Genomic DNA, 20,670 nt, shown 5'->3' with positions numbered 1-20,670 from the left:
TCATGAGCATCGATCCACGCAAATGGGATACAATGACATGTATCAACCAAGTCAGCGAGTCTGACCACCCGAAAAACTAAGCTTGAAAAATTAAATCTCCCATATCCAATCCCATATAAACTTTGCATACAATGTTTCTATTGAGGCGAAATGTCACATTATTGTCAGAGACCTTGTGACACATGGTCTGACAATTAAATGTAGTTTAAGTGACCGTTCGTTTCAGTTTTACTTTATAACAAAATATCCATTTGATATCAGTATCTTGGAGCAGCTTTCATTGGGAAAAGGACAACACGGCTCTTTTGATTTATTGCAGTTCACAAACACTATGACTTTCTGCGATGATTATTCATTGTTTGAACTGTGACTCTCCAAGTACGGTTTGCCTGGACGAACTGATATATCAATATAAAAAATATAGTATTATGAGATACAGTTATGTATAAATCATATACAGAAGGTAGTTTGATAATGAGTAAAATGTGAAACTGTCAAGACCAAAATGCTGAATGTCTGTCCAATGGATCCAAATAATCAAAGGCGACATTCAGCATCCTTAGTCTCGACAGGTTCATGGTTGGACTGTTTTTCAATATTTTCATGGTCATCGTCATTGGTTTTGGCCTTGCAAATATCCTTATCAAAAGTGGGCATAAATGGTATGTATGCACAGCAGGCTATCCGTCTTAGGTACTTCATGACGAAAGGAAAGTCATATAGTTTCATTTGATCCACATGTGATGGTCCATCGCTGGTTCCAACAAGCTTCTGTCGCCATTTAGTCAGCCCTCGTTCTTCCAAGGTTCCTGTAAAGAAAGATTACAGCACTGTTCAAAGACACGACAACACACTAAAACCATCACATGAGGTGAGGTGAAATGGGGTTTAACGTCGCGTCAAAGATTATTGCACTTATATACACAGCAAAAAAAATGCAGTTTCCGGTATCCGGATACCTGCCGGATACCACCGGACACTTACCCAAAACGTGTCCGGGTATCCGGTGGCAGATACCTTGCCGGATACCAGATCTGTGGTATCCGGCATGGACACCTCACCGGAAAGTATGTCACCTGGAATCCGGTTATCCGGCACCGGATACCTCACCGGATACCTCAATCTGGGTGTCCAGGGATCCGGCACCGGATACCTCATTCCGAGTTTCCAAAAACATGTCACAATTTGGGGGGTGCATTTTGTTCAATTAAGTGTGAAACACCTAAAAATATATTGGAAACTAACCATGAAAATTGAACATTGCTGAAGGTATCCGGCAGGTATCCGGCAGGTATCCGGATGCAATTTTTCGAGATGTCTTTCTCCTAACAAATAATGTTAGCCTGGGCATAGCAGATAGCTGTAGTAATATTCTGTGTTATTTTAGTTGTAAATAGCCCCTTGAAGTTGAGATCTATGGGCATGTACTTTTGGTGAAAACATTTTTCAAGTTCATATATATTTCAATTTAGATGTTCAGCGTATTAAATGAAAAGCATTCAGTCCTGGTATGATGGTATCCTTACATATCATCTTCATATTCCCAGTTTGTTTTAGCCTAGTGGTTGAAGCATTCGATTCACCACATCGGTACATTGCTTGGTGTCACCCATCATAATATTGTTTGAATTTTGCTCATAAAGTGGCATGACACCATACTCACTCTGACAAAAAAATGAAAGTCATTGGCTATGTGCTCACTTGGGCCTTTGTTCCTGGTGAGATTAAAAGTTTATTTTGGAACTGTATCAATACTTGTTACATCTTGACAGACGAGTTTCATTGAAGTTCGAAACAGAATATCATTAACCCAAATGGGTGCATAAGACTAATGGCATCCACAGAAAACACCTAATAAAGTACTGGTACATAAAAATATCAATGTAACTTTTCTACTGACATGGAACTAAAAACTTCGTTCAGTGAGCTGTATTAATTGTAGGAAAACATTCAGGGCATTAGTATATTTGATATATGTTAGCACCTATGTTATGAATGATCAATATCATATTTCTTTAAAGAAGCAAAACAAAAAAATTGTTAAGATAAAAAATCATATTTATTGATTTTATGACATTTCATTGGTTCAGTAACCAGAGGTGTTTGCAAGAACATTCAAAAACAGAAACCGATGCTTCAATGCCATTTTCTAAATAAACAAATTAGTCAAATCTCAGAAGAATTTCAAGGTAGAAGAATATCTAAAGTCAATTATGTTTGTGCAGTAAACCACAAAAGTCATTCAGATTTGTATAGTCAGCGTCAGTGTACACCACATAAACAGTCTCACTGCTGTGGTATTGATTCCTTTAGACTTGATTAATGTCGTAATAAAACAACCTACAGAATCACACTGATGTGGCATTATTCATTCAGAATCATCACTTTCTGAGGTGAACCTGTTAGTTGTTCTGGGGAGGATTATTCATCATCCGGAGAGTCCTTTGTATGACTTGTCTGATCTGGTGTCACTGTGAAATCCAGGTGCCTGAAACAATTTATAACATCTATAAAAGCTTGTTATTAAAAATATAAGAAACACACATATATTGACAAAGGGTAAAAATTTGGTTTCTCAATGAGTAAGGTAATGACAATTTATCAAGCAACTGTTAACCAAACCATGTTAACCAATGTAAAAAAGCCATAGCAAACAGTAAATTGTACAGAAAATACAAAATTGTAATTGATCTTCTGAAAACAATTCCTGTAGTGCCATAAGGCAGGCTCACCTGAATTTTTCTCAAATGTTTGCATTACATCAAAACATAAGGAAAGGTAAACAAGGCAATGCAAATTGCATAAAATAGGTTCTTATACATAAAAACAGAACTAAAGTATTTGACGTAATAAGCGCCTCGCTGTAATAAGCGCCCATGGGAATATTTGCTAATATATTGGCTAGTGAACAATCCCAATTAGGACCCTTTCCAATTAATCAATGTATACAAGACTTATTTATTTGCGTATAATACACACTTGTGTGTGATATGCATTATCATATTTTTATCATTTATCCTATCTTTAATTCAGATTAACAATAACGGCAAAAACTGCCAAATATATTGGTCAAGTGTAATCATAATTTAAGTAGTTCTATTTGGTTTTGGAACTTTTCAAGGGTAATTGTAAATCATTTGATTGTTATAAAGTTACACAGTATTGCATCTATCGTCTGTTTCTAAATACATTGGAACCTATCTTTGACTTGTGTGACATAATTGAATCATACCCCAAGTTCATTATGCATTGTTATGCATCTGCACAGAGTGGTCAAAGTCCTTGTCACACACATAGTTTGCTACAAGGCAGAATCCAATAAGTACAGTTGAGACATCAGGCTGTATCCAGACAAACTGTCTGATAACCTCAAGTATGGTCTTGGTCGCATCAAGGGATGTAGCTAATCCTAAATAAACATTAAACAAGTGACATAATCTCTTCTACAGAACACTTGATCAAAGCCTGCCCCACCTTTGATGTTTATCATCACGTTACGCTCACAACAGCTCATTAGCAAGATGAGCTCAATGTCAACTCATGGTGGATTAGGGATTAACAGGGCAATTAGTGTCAGGTGGGTATTATCACTTGCAATTGTCTGTTAATTACTTAATTGAGTAGTGACGGCTTAATTAGTTTCCAACCACACTGACTGTTATGCTACTTATCAAGCCAGTTTACTGGTAACATGTGTCTGTGGACCAAGGAAATGTATCATGCCAGATACTTAAAAAGTTCTACTCATAAGTAATAAAATAATGACAGTTTTGATATGCAATTCTCCCTACAAAGACATTTAACATTTGATATACATAAACTGTCTGTTGAAACTATGATGATGCTTATATACAAGTCGCACTAAACAACCTATTCATATACTGGTACCTAGCCAAACAAACATAATTTTTTTTATGTGTATGCACATGCTTGTACACATATACCTCTACTGGCATATCACACATACAAACAATCATTAGATGGATGTAATCTTTCAAAAATATTTTACATACAAAAACAAGTGAACAGATTCTGTAATAGCATGGTTAATATTGGGAGATGTTTTAGCATTTCCATTTTCACAGAATCGAAGGCATATCCTTTCATGACTCAGATCAGCTTGTAGTGATTTAAATTCACATAAAACTGATTCATGTCAAATGACCTATCCCGCATGTGTGGCACCTGATATAAAAATACCATTCATTACTTATTTGTGTGTCCAAATTATGCTATTATTAGAAATAATAGGTATTATGATACAGCATGGATATGATATAAGAAAGCTTTATATGGAATTGTTGAAAATTATGTACAGGAAAACATTGAAATAAATCAATCAATACGTGCATTTATCTCAGAATCTGGTACATTTAATCAATATGGACTTCTCCTTCATTATCTACTTATAATCAGATGATTACATTATTGCTCAACTGATAGTTTGCAATAGTATAGAATTAGTATTTTATTAATACTTATTTTGTATTTCAGCATCATTTAGATAAGCCATCGGCTTGTTTGCAAATCCAGTTCACTATAAAAAAAATATATGTTTAAAACACATGTAGAACATATTGCAATAGTTAAGACCCGAAAAGAAGTTATGTGTAGGATCTTCAAAATGGTATCCACAAGAGCATGTTGTAGAATCATGTTGGTGTTTGTTGTTTAACTCTGCACTCAGCCATATTCCAGCTATATGACGGCGGTCTGTAAATAATCAAGTCTGGACCAGTCTATCCAGTGATTGACATCATGAGCATCGATCCACACAATTGGGATACAATGACATGGATCAACAAGTCAGGGAGCCTGATCACCCGATCCATTAAGTTATCTGTCACAACTAGCATAGGTTGATCATGTTTATGGGGACTAACTTCAACCTGGAATCCCCACGTGAGTAAGTATGCGGCTGTTAGCTTTGTTTGATGTTTAACGCCACACTCAGCAATATCGCAGCTATGTGGCAGGAATCAAACCTGGGTCTTCAGCACGAAGAGTGAACGCTTCAACCGCTAGGCTACCCCACCACCAAAAATTCCCCCATGATAAAGTTGTCATCATGGTTATTGTTCAACTAGTTCAAGTGAAAATGTTCATACCCTTAAAATGTCTTTTCTTCCACTTCACGATGATCTCTGATGCAAAACTTCCCTGTTATTAAAGCTGTTCTTGATTCTTCACATCTGGAAAAATATGTTGAGGCTATTAATCATTCTCACAGAGTACAGGGAGTATATGAAATAAGACAGTGAGTCACATTAGCATACAAATTATCCAGTTAAAGTAAACATATTTCTACATTATATACATAAGCAAATACTAACATATGATAGACAGGCTACTTGTCATATAAAAATATAATTATACATTTACTTACATGTTGGCTATAAAAGTTAATGTGTCACATGTGACAGGCTTACATGTGGTAAATTACTTTAATACGTGATCATTGTAATATTCACATATTCCTTACCTTAATGTGTCACTTCAGCTGCCAGCATGACCTCAGCTGTAATCTCAATATTTGGCCAGTTTTGACGAAATGACCGATCGTGTTCAGTGTATAAGCTGGGCCTCGTCTCTAATATAACTTGGCGCAAGTTGACGACGCGCATAGAGAGCCGGGGACCAGCTTTTGTCGTGTTAACCTGGTTCCCGGCTCCCTATGCGCTTCGTCAACTTGCGCCAAACAATAATGTGATATTAGAGACGGGGCCCAGCTTAGTGTTAACCCGGAACAAGCCATTTTACCCATATTCCCCTACGGTCCAGGGTCCCGTTCCACAAAGCGATCGTAACTACAATCAATCTTAGAGACTTACGTCGATTATAAAATCGTCTTAGCTAAAGTTTACGCCCGTTCCACAAAGCTATCTTAGGGCGATTGTAACTTTACAAGTTCTTAAGTAGCCGATCTTACAAAGATCGGAATCTTCAGCCATGAAGATACGAAAGTTTCCCTAAGAGTGGCCTCCCTTGGTCATGTTTAGCAGACGACGCATTGTCGAAATATGGCCGAATCGCAGACCTCTGTCGGCGTCAAACACGTTCGTCGCAGCAATTTTTCAGCAAGCGAGATCGCTGTCCTTGTTGATGAGGTGGCTGTTCACCACACGACACTGAATTCCTCATTCAGCTCTACCGTCACCTGTAAGCTGAAAGGCAGCATATGGGAGGACATCGCTAACAAGTAAGTGAGCTGTGGACTGTCAGAATGTTATCTGATATAATAATAAGTCAACATACGCCATCTTTGTTGTTATGGTACAATATTTAAGATCGATTTTAGCGGTCCTAAGTTGGTCCGGAGCAACTTAGCATTTTGATCTTAACTTACAACTCTCTTAGTTAAGATTGCTTTGTGGAACGGGCGGCCGATCGTAACAAAAATTTAAGATCGCGTACTTAGTGAGTTACAATCAACTTAGCCCTAAGATCGCTTTGTGGAACGGGGCCCAGGGCGCCATTTTAGAACATGGATGTAAACAAACCTCGTGTATCGATATACACTGTGATTCTTGATTACGATAAGCTTACCTCGTGTATCGATACATTGTTCTCATTCACCTCCACCACGGAAATGCCGGCCGAAGTTCCTCTCAGCCATCCACAACGCGGAAGTCAACAGTATTTGGAAAGGCGATTGGCATTGCCAGGTACGTAGCAGGGCTTCGAGGCCTTATGATTTCTGTGCAGAGATCTTATGGAACGGATTGATGTAGATATTTTCCTGCTCTACATACTTTACCGTAAACGCCAAGGGTCCTTTTTTTAGTATTATGGTCAACTGTTTGTTAGCATAAGAGGCGTAATGGATTTGTGGTCAAAACAAGATGATCCAAATTAAATCCGCTTTTTTATGGATAATGAAGAAAAGTACCAAGATCTAGGAACGATTATTAACTCTTAACTTTCGTGGGATGCTAATACAGATTATAATTTACAATAATGGCCACCAAAGACTTTATTTTTTTACGCTTAGGATATTGTTATAATTACACTGTTATGTCCTTGTTTTGTATAAGCTTCATAACTTAATCATTCAATATTTCATGGAATGACTCTGACCTTGGCGAGGATCTTTTTTGCAACAAGTGATTCCTTATGTAAAGTGTATGTTGAATGACCCTGGCTTTGTTGTCAAATAATTGTTTGACAGTTGTTAAATATGGGGTTATGTTTTATCTCTGAATGTTTGGGATGAAATATTTTAATAAGGACAGTTCTAAGTTGGAAACTCAACTGGGGCCTTTTCAATTGAATACAATGTACAGCATGTACAGTTTGGACATTTCTCTAATGTGAATGCTACTTATGTTTGCAGAATGTCTGGATGAATGAATGAGTCAGTCATCTGCACAGCATCAATGGAAAAAGGGAAGCAATGAGGAACAAGAGAAGAGTAGCAGTGAGTGGTAAATATTTGAAATTATTCTGTTTGGTTCATCATGTTCATGTAGCTATTCTGCAAATATTTCTTCAGTTTGCTTGTTCTTTATCACCTGTTGGCATGGATGGCCTAATTATCAAAGGCACTACAACTTGCTGTGCATAGTTGCATCTCTTGGGCTTGACAGAAACCGGTGGTCGTGGGTTTGAATCGAGGGTAGCATCATACACTTGCTTGTGGGTTTCATCAAAGTGGTAAACATGTAAGACCTGCATCACTTCGGGCTTTCTTCCCACATCAAGCTTACATGCCATGATATAACTGGAATACTGTTCAAAGAGGCGTTAAACCCAATTCACTCATTTAACACCACATCCAGCAATAGTTCGGCTAAATGACAAGGATTATAAATTAATCAAATCTCAAATCTCAACTAGACAAACCAGAGATTAATGTTATGAGCTCGATCCAGACGCACCGATGATGACTGTTATGGACAACATCCCATGTTATTGGGTACGATTACGAGCTTTCAATGAGCCCACTTGCTACCTCATCTATTACTTTGGCTTGTATGGCAAGCATAGGTTGCTAGGAACATTTTTAAGAGATGTCAGTTAATGATTGTTTCAACTCATCAGCATGGAACAATATATATCTCAAATGTTTGGTATATAACAAAACTCAAAGATGATAAATTAAGTGAATTTGCTGCCTTTTATCTGTAAGTACATGTTGCAACAATTCTTTTCTTTTGCTACAATCTTTATACATAATTTTGCAGAAACTGAAGTCCAGCTTGAGATACCCGGGTGACAGGTTGACAGTCTGGAAGGGCCCTTCCAGATATCCGAAGTGATTGTCAGACAGCGATGAGGAGAGTCCTGTTATTTCAATGGGAGCCTACCGAGAAGTTATATGCCAATTGACACTGGGACACACTCACAAAGGGTGGTCAGGCAAATGGGAGAAGACCAACCAATGCCAAGTCGGAGTGGGATCCTTCAAGGACGTTGAAGAAATTATTGTCTTTGGCCATGTGGTAATCACTTGAAAGGAATGATGTTTGCGACTACTTGTCTATAAATGTGGACCCAAACACCAAATAGAATGTTCACAATTCTACTAACACAATGCAACAGGGATAGAGCCCATCTGGCCTCCCCTCATCCTGGTTCCTGTTTTTCCATGGCAATATAGAAGGAAAAGGATGTTTGAGGGCAAGTAACTCTGAACTGGTGAGCATGGTCTGCTGATGCTTTCAAGCGAACAGTTATCCCGCTCTGTTATGAGTATTGAAGAATAGGAGGAAAGTGCATACTGCATCAGGAACCATTATATGAACACTGTTCAATGTGTGATATATGCATATAAATAAAAGAAATTGATAATTTGTTTGTTGTTTGTTTCTTTAGCCAGCTGTGTAAATGGGGATTTTCCAATATTTTGCCTCAGTTTGATAGCCACAGTTATCGTATAAAACCATGCATTGCTTGGACATCTTTGGAATAACACATTGATCTGCTATGTCAAAGGTCAATGTCACAGCCAGACAAAAAAATTGTTAATGGCCAAACTCTTCCTTAGGGCAGGGATAGAAGTTGGCAACAGGTCATACACTTACTTTTTATCCCCCGGCATATAATACGGGGGATATAGTGATCAGCCTGTCTGTCCGTCTGTCCGATTCCCAAACCATTCAGTGTATTTGATCGAAACTTGGCAACTCTTATCAGGCACATACTGAAGTGGTGCCTTTTGATATTTTGGGATTTTTCTAATTTTTATTTTTTTAAATTTTTATGGAATGAAGTTGGACATAGACTCAATTGGGGATGGGGTTCGTTTCCGGGGCAGAATTCGAAAACCATTCAGTGTATTTGATCGAAACTTGGCAAAGCTATCATGCACATACTGAAGTGGTGCCTTTCAAATTTTGGGATTTTTCTAATTTTTTTTTTTTTTTTTTTTTAATGGAATCAAGTTGGACATAGACTCAATTGGGGATGAGGTTCATTTCTGGGGCAGAATTCGAAAAACATTCAATGTATTTGATCGAAACTTGGCATTCATATGGATGCGACCATGGTGGATCTTTTGTGGGTAAACAATGTATGCTTCTGAAAGAACATTCAACTGTTGACTCATTACATACAGAAATGCACTAGTGGTTACTTTACAGACAGCTGCCGGGGGGATATGTCATCTTTCTGATGACTCTTGTTCTCTAATGTGCCTTTTCCCGCAGAAGTCTAAATAACTCTTATACACATAGTTGTATATCATTGTCATATGTTTGTCAATATTACACTGAATGAAGCACTTTACAATTGTTTTTGAAATAGTCGCAACTGATATTGAAGGTCAAATTAGCTTTCAATGTCTTTCAGTAAAAATGTTCACAGTAACTGAGGAACAGCTCTCTGTAGTGTGATGAAATCTGGTACATGTCACCCTCAGAGTGAGGCATATTGTGTTTCAAACTTAAATGAAGCTGGTATGCTCATAACAAGTACTTGTACCTTTACAAATAATCATATTATCATCTCACTAGGACCAAAGGCCCAAGTGAGCACACAGTCGCTGAGTTTATACTTTCACTCAGAATAATCTGGAAGTCTGAACATGAAATTTAAGGATATCATCATACATGTATTAGAACTGATGTTTGTTCATTAAACAGCTTAACATCTAAAAAGAATTATAGATGAAATTGAAAAAAATTGTCTTCTCCAAAAGTACATGGCCATAGATCTCAACTTTAAGGGGATATTTACAACTAAAATGACACAGAATATTACTACAGCTATCTGATATGCCCAGGCTAACATTATTTACCAGAAATAAGACATCTCGAAAAATTGCATCCGGATACCTGCCGGATACCTGCCGGATACCTTCAGCAATGTTCAATTTTCATGGTTAGTTTCCAATATATATTTAGGTGTTTCACACTTAATTGAACAAAATGCACCCCCAAATTGTTACATGTTTTTGGAAACTCAGAATGAGGTATCCGGTGCCGGATTCTTGGTATCCGGTGCGGATCCTTGGACACCCAGATTGAGGTATCCGGTGAGGTATCCGGTGCCGGATACCCGGATTCCAGGTGGCATACTTTCAGGTGAGGTGTCCATGCCGGATACCACGGATCTGGTATCGGGCAAGGTATCTGCCACCGGATACCCGGACGCGTTTTGGGTAAGTGTCCGGTGGTATCCGGCAGGTATCCGGATACCGGAAACTGCATTTTTTTTGCTGTGATAGCGACGTGCATACACGTGTGTGTGGCTGCTTGTACTAGTCCGGACTGATGCCGAATTAAAGTGCTAGCTCACTGAGATACCATGCCGCAGTTTAACATGAATACCCCACCAAGACGCAGTATACTGATCCCGAGCCGACCAGTCCTTGTTTTAGCCCCTTAATGCCGAGCGCTAGACAGGGTAACAACAAGTACCACCTTTTAACGTCTTTTGGTATGACGCGGCCGGGGATCGAACCCCGAACCTTCCGCTCTCCGGGCGGACGCTCTACCACTAGACCACGGAGGCGGTCTGTCACACATGAAGTGATACCCATACTACATTAATTATACAAAGTTTCCGTACACCAATGTCTGTCAATATAAAGTGACTATATAAAGATTACATATACCAACATGATCCCAGTTGTAGCACGTGGGGTACCCTGGTCAATATGGGATTAAAGCGACAAAACCCTTTCCATATACGATAGAAATCTCTGCATAAAGCAGATCGATAGCTCGATTCCGACTACATCATGAGCATGTGTTTATGAATCACTATCAAATAGTGATGATACATTCGATAAAAGGTGAGCGTATCCTGCCCCAGCGGAGGCACCCGTCACAAACACATGCAAAGGCAAGTCAGTTCACCTTACACAACGGGGGAATATATGGTACAAGTCAAAATAGAGAATTGCATCGGACATCATTTTGGTCACTGATGCTTCACTGAGGCCTTGAATGTTTGATCAAACAGCTTCTGAGCAAGAGTCGTATGACGCTCATTGAAATCTCGGTAGGAAGATTATGCCCGATTGTTTCTCAAAAGTTGTGAAATGTAAACATCAAATGCTGGAACTGTTGAAATAGTGCTCGACATGAAGGGAAAGTTGACTATTGTCAAGTTTTAAGTCATTCCTCTTGCCATACAGTCTTTTGGAGAGTGTTTTGTCACTCTGAAGACACATCCAAATTGCGTAGGTCTAAAAAGTTCATCACATTCGTGAAATGTTTGGCAGACGGGATCAGCATGAGGGTGAAACTGGGACCCAGCACCGGTACCAGCGGATCCTGGCAGCTAAGGGACACAACTCTGCACCTCGAGTTGCAGCATCTAAAGGGACACAACTCTGCACCTCGAGTTGCAGCATCTAAAACCGTCGGTTTATTCAGGAGGTACATGTATGCCTTACCTGTATGTCAACATGCATCATTGCATAGTCACAATCAGACTTTAGCCTTCCGATTCGACCTGACATGGACCCCATACTAATGTTCACTGCATTGATTCTATCCCGACTCACCTGGTACAATGTTGTCGAGAAAACAGCCAATAAATCCGCCAACAAACATGGCGGTGCCCAGGAGAACATTGATAACCTGATCCAACTCTGTATTGCCTTAAAAACAAATATACCGTCTGATTATTAGTATTTATAATAGACAGTAATTACAATGGAGTAACATCGAAAAGACATTGCTTCTTAAATTGTGTATCATTATTCAAAACATGAAGAGCTTTGATATCGAAATCTCATTTAGATTAACACTCTTGGTGCCTGGTCGTCAGTCAGCCTGCACACCGCTCAGTGCCGCATTGTGATGACGTCGCAGTTTTAAAAATTTTCATTGTATCAAAATTTAAAGTGTTACAACATTCTAATTTCTTCACACAGTGTAACCAAATTGTATAACATGCAACTCGAGTTGATTGTCGTTCCAACAGTATCTAAAGTCAACATATCCAAAAGATCTATACACTGCCTTGCCATTGATAAAAGTGCTGGTATTGTAAGTTTTCTTACTCGTCTACATTAATCGTAATATGGAAGCACCTGAATATGGCAAGTAAAGTCAAGTAAGTGCCCTTGTTTGAAATCTAAATGTCCAAAAATTCATATCATTGTCAAGTACATATCCTAACAGTGATGGACATATGTCATGTATGTTGAAGGGCCACGAAATTGGTTTTGAGTACCATCTACTAAATGTAATCTGCATCAATATCTCTGCCAATAACTAATACTGAATTTTGTATAACATATTTGGTAGATTTCTTGTCATTTCGAAAACAAACAATAGTACTTTAAAATATGTATACGATCTAGGGCATGAAAAACTCGTAAGGCTGTGACACAACCTGGTTAAGAAATGTAGCTAATCGTACTTCGGCTGAGAAAAGGAGATGCTTCTCGAGCATTAGTCTGTCTTACAGACCCTGATACAAATATATATCAAATACAGCCCATGCAAGTCTATAATGTTTGGCAAGTCTAGATCACTGCAGTATGAAAATGAAGAGAGTCACTGGGCTCCTTTTTATTATATTTTATTAAGATAACTAAACAACTGTTTTTTATGTACGATATGTTCATTTCAGAGACTAGATTTTAGTCTACTCGAGCATTCACGTGTCACTTTAAATACTGTGCATCAGTCATTGTTATGGCCAATAAAATAAATGTTTCACATTTCCGCGCCATATGAAACAGACTCTGTTATCCAGCCTGTTAATGGACATCGTATTAAAGAGTCGGCTTCAATGTGTGTCCAGATGTGTTTGTCTGTTGTGCGTCCAGATGAGTAGAAAAAAATATGACGCGTTCCTCCTTTACTTTTTGTCAACTATTTTAAATGGTCGGCCAATCTCCTCACTGTTAAGGAACCTGTCTCCGAGGAACATATGCAGCCTTCATTAACTGCAGCTGGTCTACCTGATGCATACCTGTATTTATCGCGTCCGGATTTGCATATATCCACTGGGGGATTCCAAGCCCCAGCATCAATGAAAGACCAAGTATCGTAAGATTTCTTGAGGACGAGAGATCAGTGAACTGCAGGGTGGAGATTCCAACAGCCGCCACCATCCCCAGGAGGACAGCATTTAGCCCCCCGATGATTGGCTCCGGTATAAGAGTGATGACAGCTCCAAATTTACCCACAAGGCCACACAGTACCAGCAACAAGCCGGCTGTTTGGAACACTCGACGACTGGCAACCTGAAGTACAATGAAACCTAGAATATTCTCTTGAACACGAAACCCTTCCCTATTATAATATATCATCAAACGTGTATAAGAATAATGCTTAACAGTAGTTTATATTCAGTGAGGTAGTTGTCTACGATATAAATCAATCTACATTGTGTTTAATAATGTCTATCTAATTTGTTTGACAAAGTCTTTGACTCCTTTCTCATTTGGATGTAATACACTGGAAGTATCTAGAGGTGGAACGGTAGTACCCTGAAATTGTCTGAATATTTTGGATACACTGGAAGTTGAGAACACTTTCACCAATTTTGTATTTATATTGAATTTTCGTCAACAAATTTGGAATAAAAACTGCTGTATCATACTTCTGTTTTGAAATAACTTTTCAAAACCAAGTACATTCACTCAGTATCTCGTCAGTAATTATAAAATTGTATTCTGGTATTTTCATTTACCTACTTTTTTCTTGGTTATAATAATGGTATTGTTCATTTTAGTTGAGAATTACACACACTTTCCATCAATGTATATCTGTAAAACGTTCGTATCAATTCATTAGTATATTGATGTTATATCTACTCCACGAACGTCAGCCAACACAGATTGCATTAAAACGTTTGTTTCCTTAACAGAGCTGTTCATATAACAAATTATTATGCCTCAAAGTGAGATTGACCAATCAGAGAGCAGAACTACTTACCCCACATGAGCCCGTATATCTTCAGTACAAATCCAAGATGGTTGTTACTGACCTAATAAACGCGCGAAGTTCCGGGATTGAATAGGTCTTCAGCAACCCATGCTTGCCGTTAAAGGCGATTATGCTTGTCGTAATAGGCGACTAACGGGATCGGGTGGTCAGCGTCGCTAAATTGGTTGAAGCATGTCATCGATCCAAATTGCGTGGATCGATGCTCATGAAATCAATCACTGGACTGTCTGGTCCAGACTCGATTATTTACAGACCGCCGTCATATAGCTGGAATATTGCTGAGTGCGGCGTTAAACAACAAGCCAAACAAAACTAACGACTGACCTAATATGAGACCGTATACAGTCAGTAACAGCCATTTTTGATTTCCCAATACCCACCTCACATATTTCACATGTACATTCTGGTACCGAAATTCGTTATTTGACACGGTTTTGTGTTTTGCCATCATAAATTGTGAAGGACATTAATCTATGTTTTAGATCACGTTCGTGACATTATTGATATAGATTATATTGTCAACAAGGTTTGGCCTCTAAGGTTAGAAGAGTAGTCTCCCTTTGACGAACGGTTATACGTGTCAAGTTTATATGGATACCAGAGTGTAAACTTTTCGACATAATAAATTCGTTATGGTGTCTTTAGTTGCCGTATACGGTGTCATATTATGTTAGCAGAAAAAAATATTGGGCTCCGCTCACGCATCATCCAATATTTTTCTGCTAACCAAATATGACATCGCATACGGCAACCAAAGACACCATAACTAATAATACACCAGGTACATATGCAGGAAACACCCTAAACCCAAACGAAATGAAGACACCTTTGTTATGGCAATGGCACCAACGTTGCCGCTGTAGGACGTTGTTGCATGGCCCGACCCCACCATTCCAGAAATGATACTCCCAAATCCTTCCATTGCTATCCCCCTGTTTATAGCGTGGGGTGGGGGAGGTGGAGCATCTGACACTCTAGCGGCAGCAAAATAGTCCCCAATAGATTCAATCACTGAGCTGATGGTTGCCGCAAGTAGCCCAACGTACCCTGCAGCACTGAAGGTCGGCATTCCAAACTGGACTGAAATCGATGACAAACAGATTTGGAAAAATGCGTCTTGTATGCACCTGCATTTTCTAACTGGCAGTGTTTACTAAATTATTCTGATGTGTTTAAGTTGTCCTACATAACAATGAGCAGTATGGCCAACTGGTGTTTACCCGAGTAGCTACAAGGCACGAAAAATCTACTTTTCCTTTTATGTTCTCCTTACCATGAGTCATTCACGTATTTTCGAGGGTTTGCTTGTTGATTTTACGCCGCACTCAGCAATATTCCAGCTACATGACGGCGGTCTGTAAATTATCGAGTCTGGACCAGACAATCCAGTGATTGTTATCATACACATCGATCCACGCAATTGGGATCGATGACATGCTTCAACCAAGTCAGCGAGTCTGACCACCCGATGCCGTTAGATGCCTCTTACGACAAGCATAGTTGCCTTTTACGGCAAGAATGGGATGCTGAAGACCTATTCTACACCGGATCTTCACAGGTATATTTTCGAGGGACGAATTCTTACCACTTCCCTGTTTAAAGCCAAAAAGGAGATTTCATTTCACTTTGTATACACATATCTTTATACAGTTGAACTCTAAATATCAGTAAGGATAAGATATATGGACGAACAACTTCTTTATTACAAATAGGAACGACGTTTCGATGTAGGTTCTTACATCGTTTTCAAGCAAACATGCTTGACAAGTATAGGTACAGGTAGGAGGCAGTGTTTATGCAGTAGAGTAGATATCAGATATAGTTACATAGTGGAGACGCCTGTTGTGTAAACATAAATGTAGTTGACCAGCGAAGTCAATAGTATAAACAAAAGGGTAAGACGCGTGAATAGGGTAGAATAGGTCTTCAGCAACCCATGCTTGCTGTAAAAAGGCGAATATGCTTTTCGAAAAAGGCGACTAACTGGATCGGGTGGTCAGGCTCGCTGACTTGGTTTATACATGTCATCGGTCCCAATTGCGTGGATCGATGCTCATGATATTAATTGTGATATGGATTGTCTGGTCCAGGCTCGATTATTTACAGACCGCCGCCATATAGCCGGTATATTGCCGAGTGCGGCGTTAAACAACAAACCAACCAATCAACCAAAAGGATTAAGCCAGTAATAAAAACAAAAGGATAATGACAAATTGGGGTCTTTGATGAGCTGAAGGTACGCAGGGTGTATGTCAGAGCCTTCGTCACGGTTGATAGTCGCTCCTAATTGTAATAAAGATGTTGTTCATCCATATATCTTAGCCTTACTTAGTAGTTCAACTCCTAAATGCCTCTCAAAGAAATGTAAATATCAGAAAAAATTGTTTTGCACAATTTAATATAAAACATCAACGCAAGAGAATAACCAGTCTCCACTGGGCGTAAAGACAAAACAGCGGAACTACGAAATATAAGAAATTTCTGAAGATGGTGCAACATTTTCCAAAACGCTCAGCCCACACAATGCCACTGGACACCTAGGGCTTGCTTTAGAGGTACACTTACATGGATACGGGAAGTAGAACCATGGTGCATTGTCGACGGCCTGGAGTCTCGAGGCGGCGTCGGTGCGGGCAAGGTACCCAGGCAACGTGGCGTTGTTGGGGAAGACGTCAGTGATGGTGAGCACATGGCAGAACAGCCATGATATACCGATAGCAAGCAAAACCTACAAGGAAACAAATGAACATCTGAATACACACATGTGGCGCACTTCACAATATACTCACTGCTTCACCTGAAGACCTCTTTAATTGGTCAGATTCTCGCTATAGTTGTGTGGAAAATCACAATCGGGCCAATGGATTTAAAAATATTTGTTAGAAATGTACCTGTGATTACCATGAAGTCATGTTAATACGGTTGCATATTGATATGTCATTAGACGGCGTCTAAGGGGATCGGGTGGTCGGGCTCGCTGACTTGGTTGACGCATGTCATCGTATCGAAATTTGCGTAGATCGATGTTCATGATGTCAATCACTGGATTGTCTGGTCCAGACTCGATTATTTACAGACCGCCGTCATATAGCTGAGTGCAGCGTGAAACAAAAACAACTAGAAAGTGTTTTTACTCGTAAAAACATATGTCTCCCCCCACTCCCCTAACCCCCATTCATTCGTTTACTTCACGTTAAACCCCATCTCTTCATTCCCACCCTCCATTACTAAGTAACAGAGACAAAAATAGAACTCCTAGAAATTTCAAACAACTAATGGGCACCACTTCAGCGTCCAATCAACACCACTAATCCCTCAATCATTTACCCACCTGACAGTGTAGTCATCTAAGTAGCACAGTTTTCTTGTTACTGAAGTATTTGTAGAAAATCCACTTAAAGTACTAATAGAGTTTGGACACAAATATATTAATATCCCCAACATATCAGAAATGATGAAGCAATGTAAAATGGCACAAAGGAAAGTCTCTGTGATGTAATTGCCCGTGTATCTGACTCTGCAGGTCTTCTACACAATGACATATGTGGTGTCATGGAAACTGTAATAGCAAAAGGCACCACTTCAGTGCTGGGTTAATGTGTACACAAAGTTTCGCGAAAAAATATTAAACGGTTTCCGAGTTATGGTCAGGAAACAAAGATTACCCCCATTCAGAGCCTATGTTCAACTTATCTCCATGGAAACGAGAAAAAATAAAAATGTCAAAAATCTCTAAATAGCAAAAGGCACCACTTCAGTGCTGGGTTAATGTGTATACAAAGTTTCGCGAAAATATTAAACGGTTTCTGAGTTATGGTCCGGAAACCAAGCTTACCCCCATTCAGAGTCTATGTTCAAGTTATCTCCATGGAAACGAGAAAAAATAAAAATGTCAAAAATCTCTAAATAGCAAAAGGCACCACTTCAGTGCTGGGTTAATGTGTATACAAAGTTTCGCGAAAAAATATTAAACGGTTTCCGAGTTATGGTCCGGAAACCAAGCTTACCCCCATTCAGAGTCTATGTTCAAGTTATCTCCATGCAAACGAGAAAAAATAAAAATGTCAAAAATCTCTAAATAGCAAAAGGCAATACTTCAGTGCTGGGTTAATGTGTATACAAAGTCTCGCGAAAAAATATTAAACGGTTTCTGAGTTATGGTCCGGAAGCGGTGGGAACGCCGACGCCAACGCCGACGCCGACGCCGACGCCGACGGGAACCGTGCCAAAAACAATATGTCTCCCTCCATTCTGGGGGAGACATAACAAACCACACAAAACATAATAACAAAGTATGACAAAAGTACAAAGAGTAGGGTTGTACCGGGGCTGGTTGAAAGAGAGGATATCGTGAGACATGGCAGCCTTTAGCCCTGCTGAAGGAAGGTACGGGCGGCTTGAAGCGACCCAGGAACAGCGAGAACATCAGTATCAGACACATGGAGCTGGAACATTGAACATGATATATATATATATCTACACTATATAAATAAATTATTTAAATATTTTTTATATATATAATTTATTTTATTTTATTTGGGGGGGATGCGAAAGTTACATGGTGATGAATTATAGTTAAAGAGCTGTAAAGAAACGTATGTAACATAATATGAGTACATACGAGTTGTATAAATAATTTTGAGATTTTTTTATCAAAACGTTCCTAACTATAATTTACACTAAACACGTTGACCCATGGCGGGTATGTCTGCCGAGAAGGCGGGGATAGACCAACAGGATATCGATATGCGGGAAACGTTTACAGTTTCCGTGTGGCGAGGTATTAGCACTTTTGGACAGCCCTTATAATTGTGGGTTTCAATCTTAACACTATTTGGATGTCTCTACTGATCTCGTTCATATGAAATAATATTACAACAATGTAACTATTATTTTGAAAAGATTAATTATGAAAAAGATATCAATAAATTTACCACTGAAAAGATATATTAATATCAACAGTAGCATGTATATCACTATGATTGTGTCAACTTATCATCGCTTGTTCCTTGAAAACAATAACAATTGTTTCAGGAGGTCATTGGTGTGAAGACAAATAATTAATTTTGTTTTCAGAATATGTTTGTTTTATTCTTTAACATTACATAAATAATTAAACTGATATGTGTCGTCTTCTCATTCCTGATTCTGAAGGTACCACACTCAAGTTACAATTTGTTTTACCTACTGGGCTACACATGCCCGCTTAATGACAGTACCTGTACTTGCACCAATAGGTAGATGTGATACAAAATATCTTTGAAACCATGGATCAAAGTTATTATCTTGTTGATAAGTAATGTCAATACAGAACATGGTAACACGCCGTTTATTCAAACGTTGGTGATAACCGATATTATTTACACGTTCTACATATCATGCACTAGAGATGTTTGTGTCACTGAACCAAATATAAATGTAAGATCTGAAATGTCATCTCGACTGAGAATCATTACATTCTTTATTGTAATTCATTACTTCATCAAGCATTGTTTCAATTTTCAACTAAGTGTAAAGCAGCTACATGCTTGGGCAATAAGCCGTGTTCGTGTGCTCCAAACCTGTTTGTGTTAATGAAAAACAGGGACAATGCACTCACAGAAACGCCACACCCCAATGGGACTTGCTGAAGTCGTTGACAACCACCGTCAACGAGAGACCAATGAGTGAGATGGTTGGGGCGATCGTGAGGGGCCCAATGAACCTGAGGAGGAAGCCAATTAACCCTGTACATCCTAGGACGACTTGGGTCAGAGAGGCCAGGATCAGGTTTCCTTGTATCTGAAAATTAGTTAACAAGCTGAACCATAACGATACTTAAATATTTCAGAAGTTTACCTGAAATGCAGCTGATGGTTGGTTCATTTTAATGCAGTTCCCATGACCCACCTCTCGTATCCGTGGCAACCATGCTGCTTCTATCGTTTCGTTTCCAGCAGCAATATCTGCAAATAGGAATTGAACGCATGTATGTTGTTAATTAACAATCTATGATAAGGGTGATGCTATTTGGAAATACTATAGCAGTGTCTAACCGAGACAGCATCTGCGCATGATATGCAAAGATTACATTGTATATGCATGATGTCGTTTATATTTATGCATCTGACTTATTAAGTTTACATAATCAGATGCATTTGTAGTGCAGGTCACCCGCAGCAATTATTCAATTAAAATATATTTGTCATTGAATTCTGACAAGCAACAATTGCAGTGACATTTGTTCTAAACAAATCATATAATATCGAACGTTTTGCATGAGTACAATACACCCGTACATGCAGAATATACATGTTAAACCTTCTTTTTTTTTAAA

The 20,670-nt window shown here is 38.9% G+C and overlaps 1 protein-coding gene across 1 annotated transcript in view; it reads right to left on the bottom strand.

The window, feature by feature from the left end:
• Positions 1–297: 297 nt before the first annotated feature.
• The window catches only part of LOC124150612 (solute carrier family 23 member 2-like), a 31,634-nt gene continuing 11,261 nt past the window's right edge, over positions 298–20,670 (bottom strand). Inside the window, exons 4-11 of the mRNA XM_048388660.1 lie at positions 20,244–20,299; positions 19,954–20,135; positions 18,679–18,799; positions 16,920–17,082; positions 15,181–15,434; positions 13,375–13,648; positions 11,954–12,049; positions 298–809 (exon numbers count right to left, since the gene is read on the bottom strand). Of these exons, the coding sequence (XP_048244617.1) occupies positions 538–809; positions 11,954–12,049; positions 13,375–13,648; positions 15,181–15,434; positions 16,920–17,082; positions 18,679–18,799; positions 19,954–20,135; positions 20,244–20,299 (1,418 nt within the window). The 3' untranslated portion in view covers positions 298–537. The remainder of the gene's footprint in view (positions 810–11,953; positions 12,050–13,374; positions 13,649–15,180; positions 15,435–16,919; positions 17,083–18,678; positions 18,800–19,953; positions 20,136–20,243; positions 20,300–20,670) is intronic.

The sequence above is a fragment of the Haliotis rufescens genome, unplaced genomic scaffold, assembly GCF_023055435.1.
Source record: "Haliotis rufescens isolate VD_foot unplaced genomic scaffold, xgHalRufe1.0.p SCAF_75, whole genome shotgun sequence".
Classification (NCBI taxonomy): domain Eukaryota; kingdom Metazoa; phylum Mollusca; class Gastropoda; order Lepetellida; family Haliotidae; genus Haliotis; species Haliotis rufescens.
Note: the sequence above shows the minus strand (reverse complement) of the source record. Positions and strands in the feature narration are given on the sequence as shown.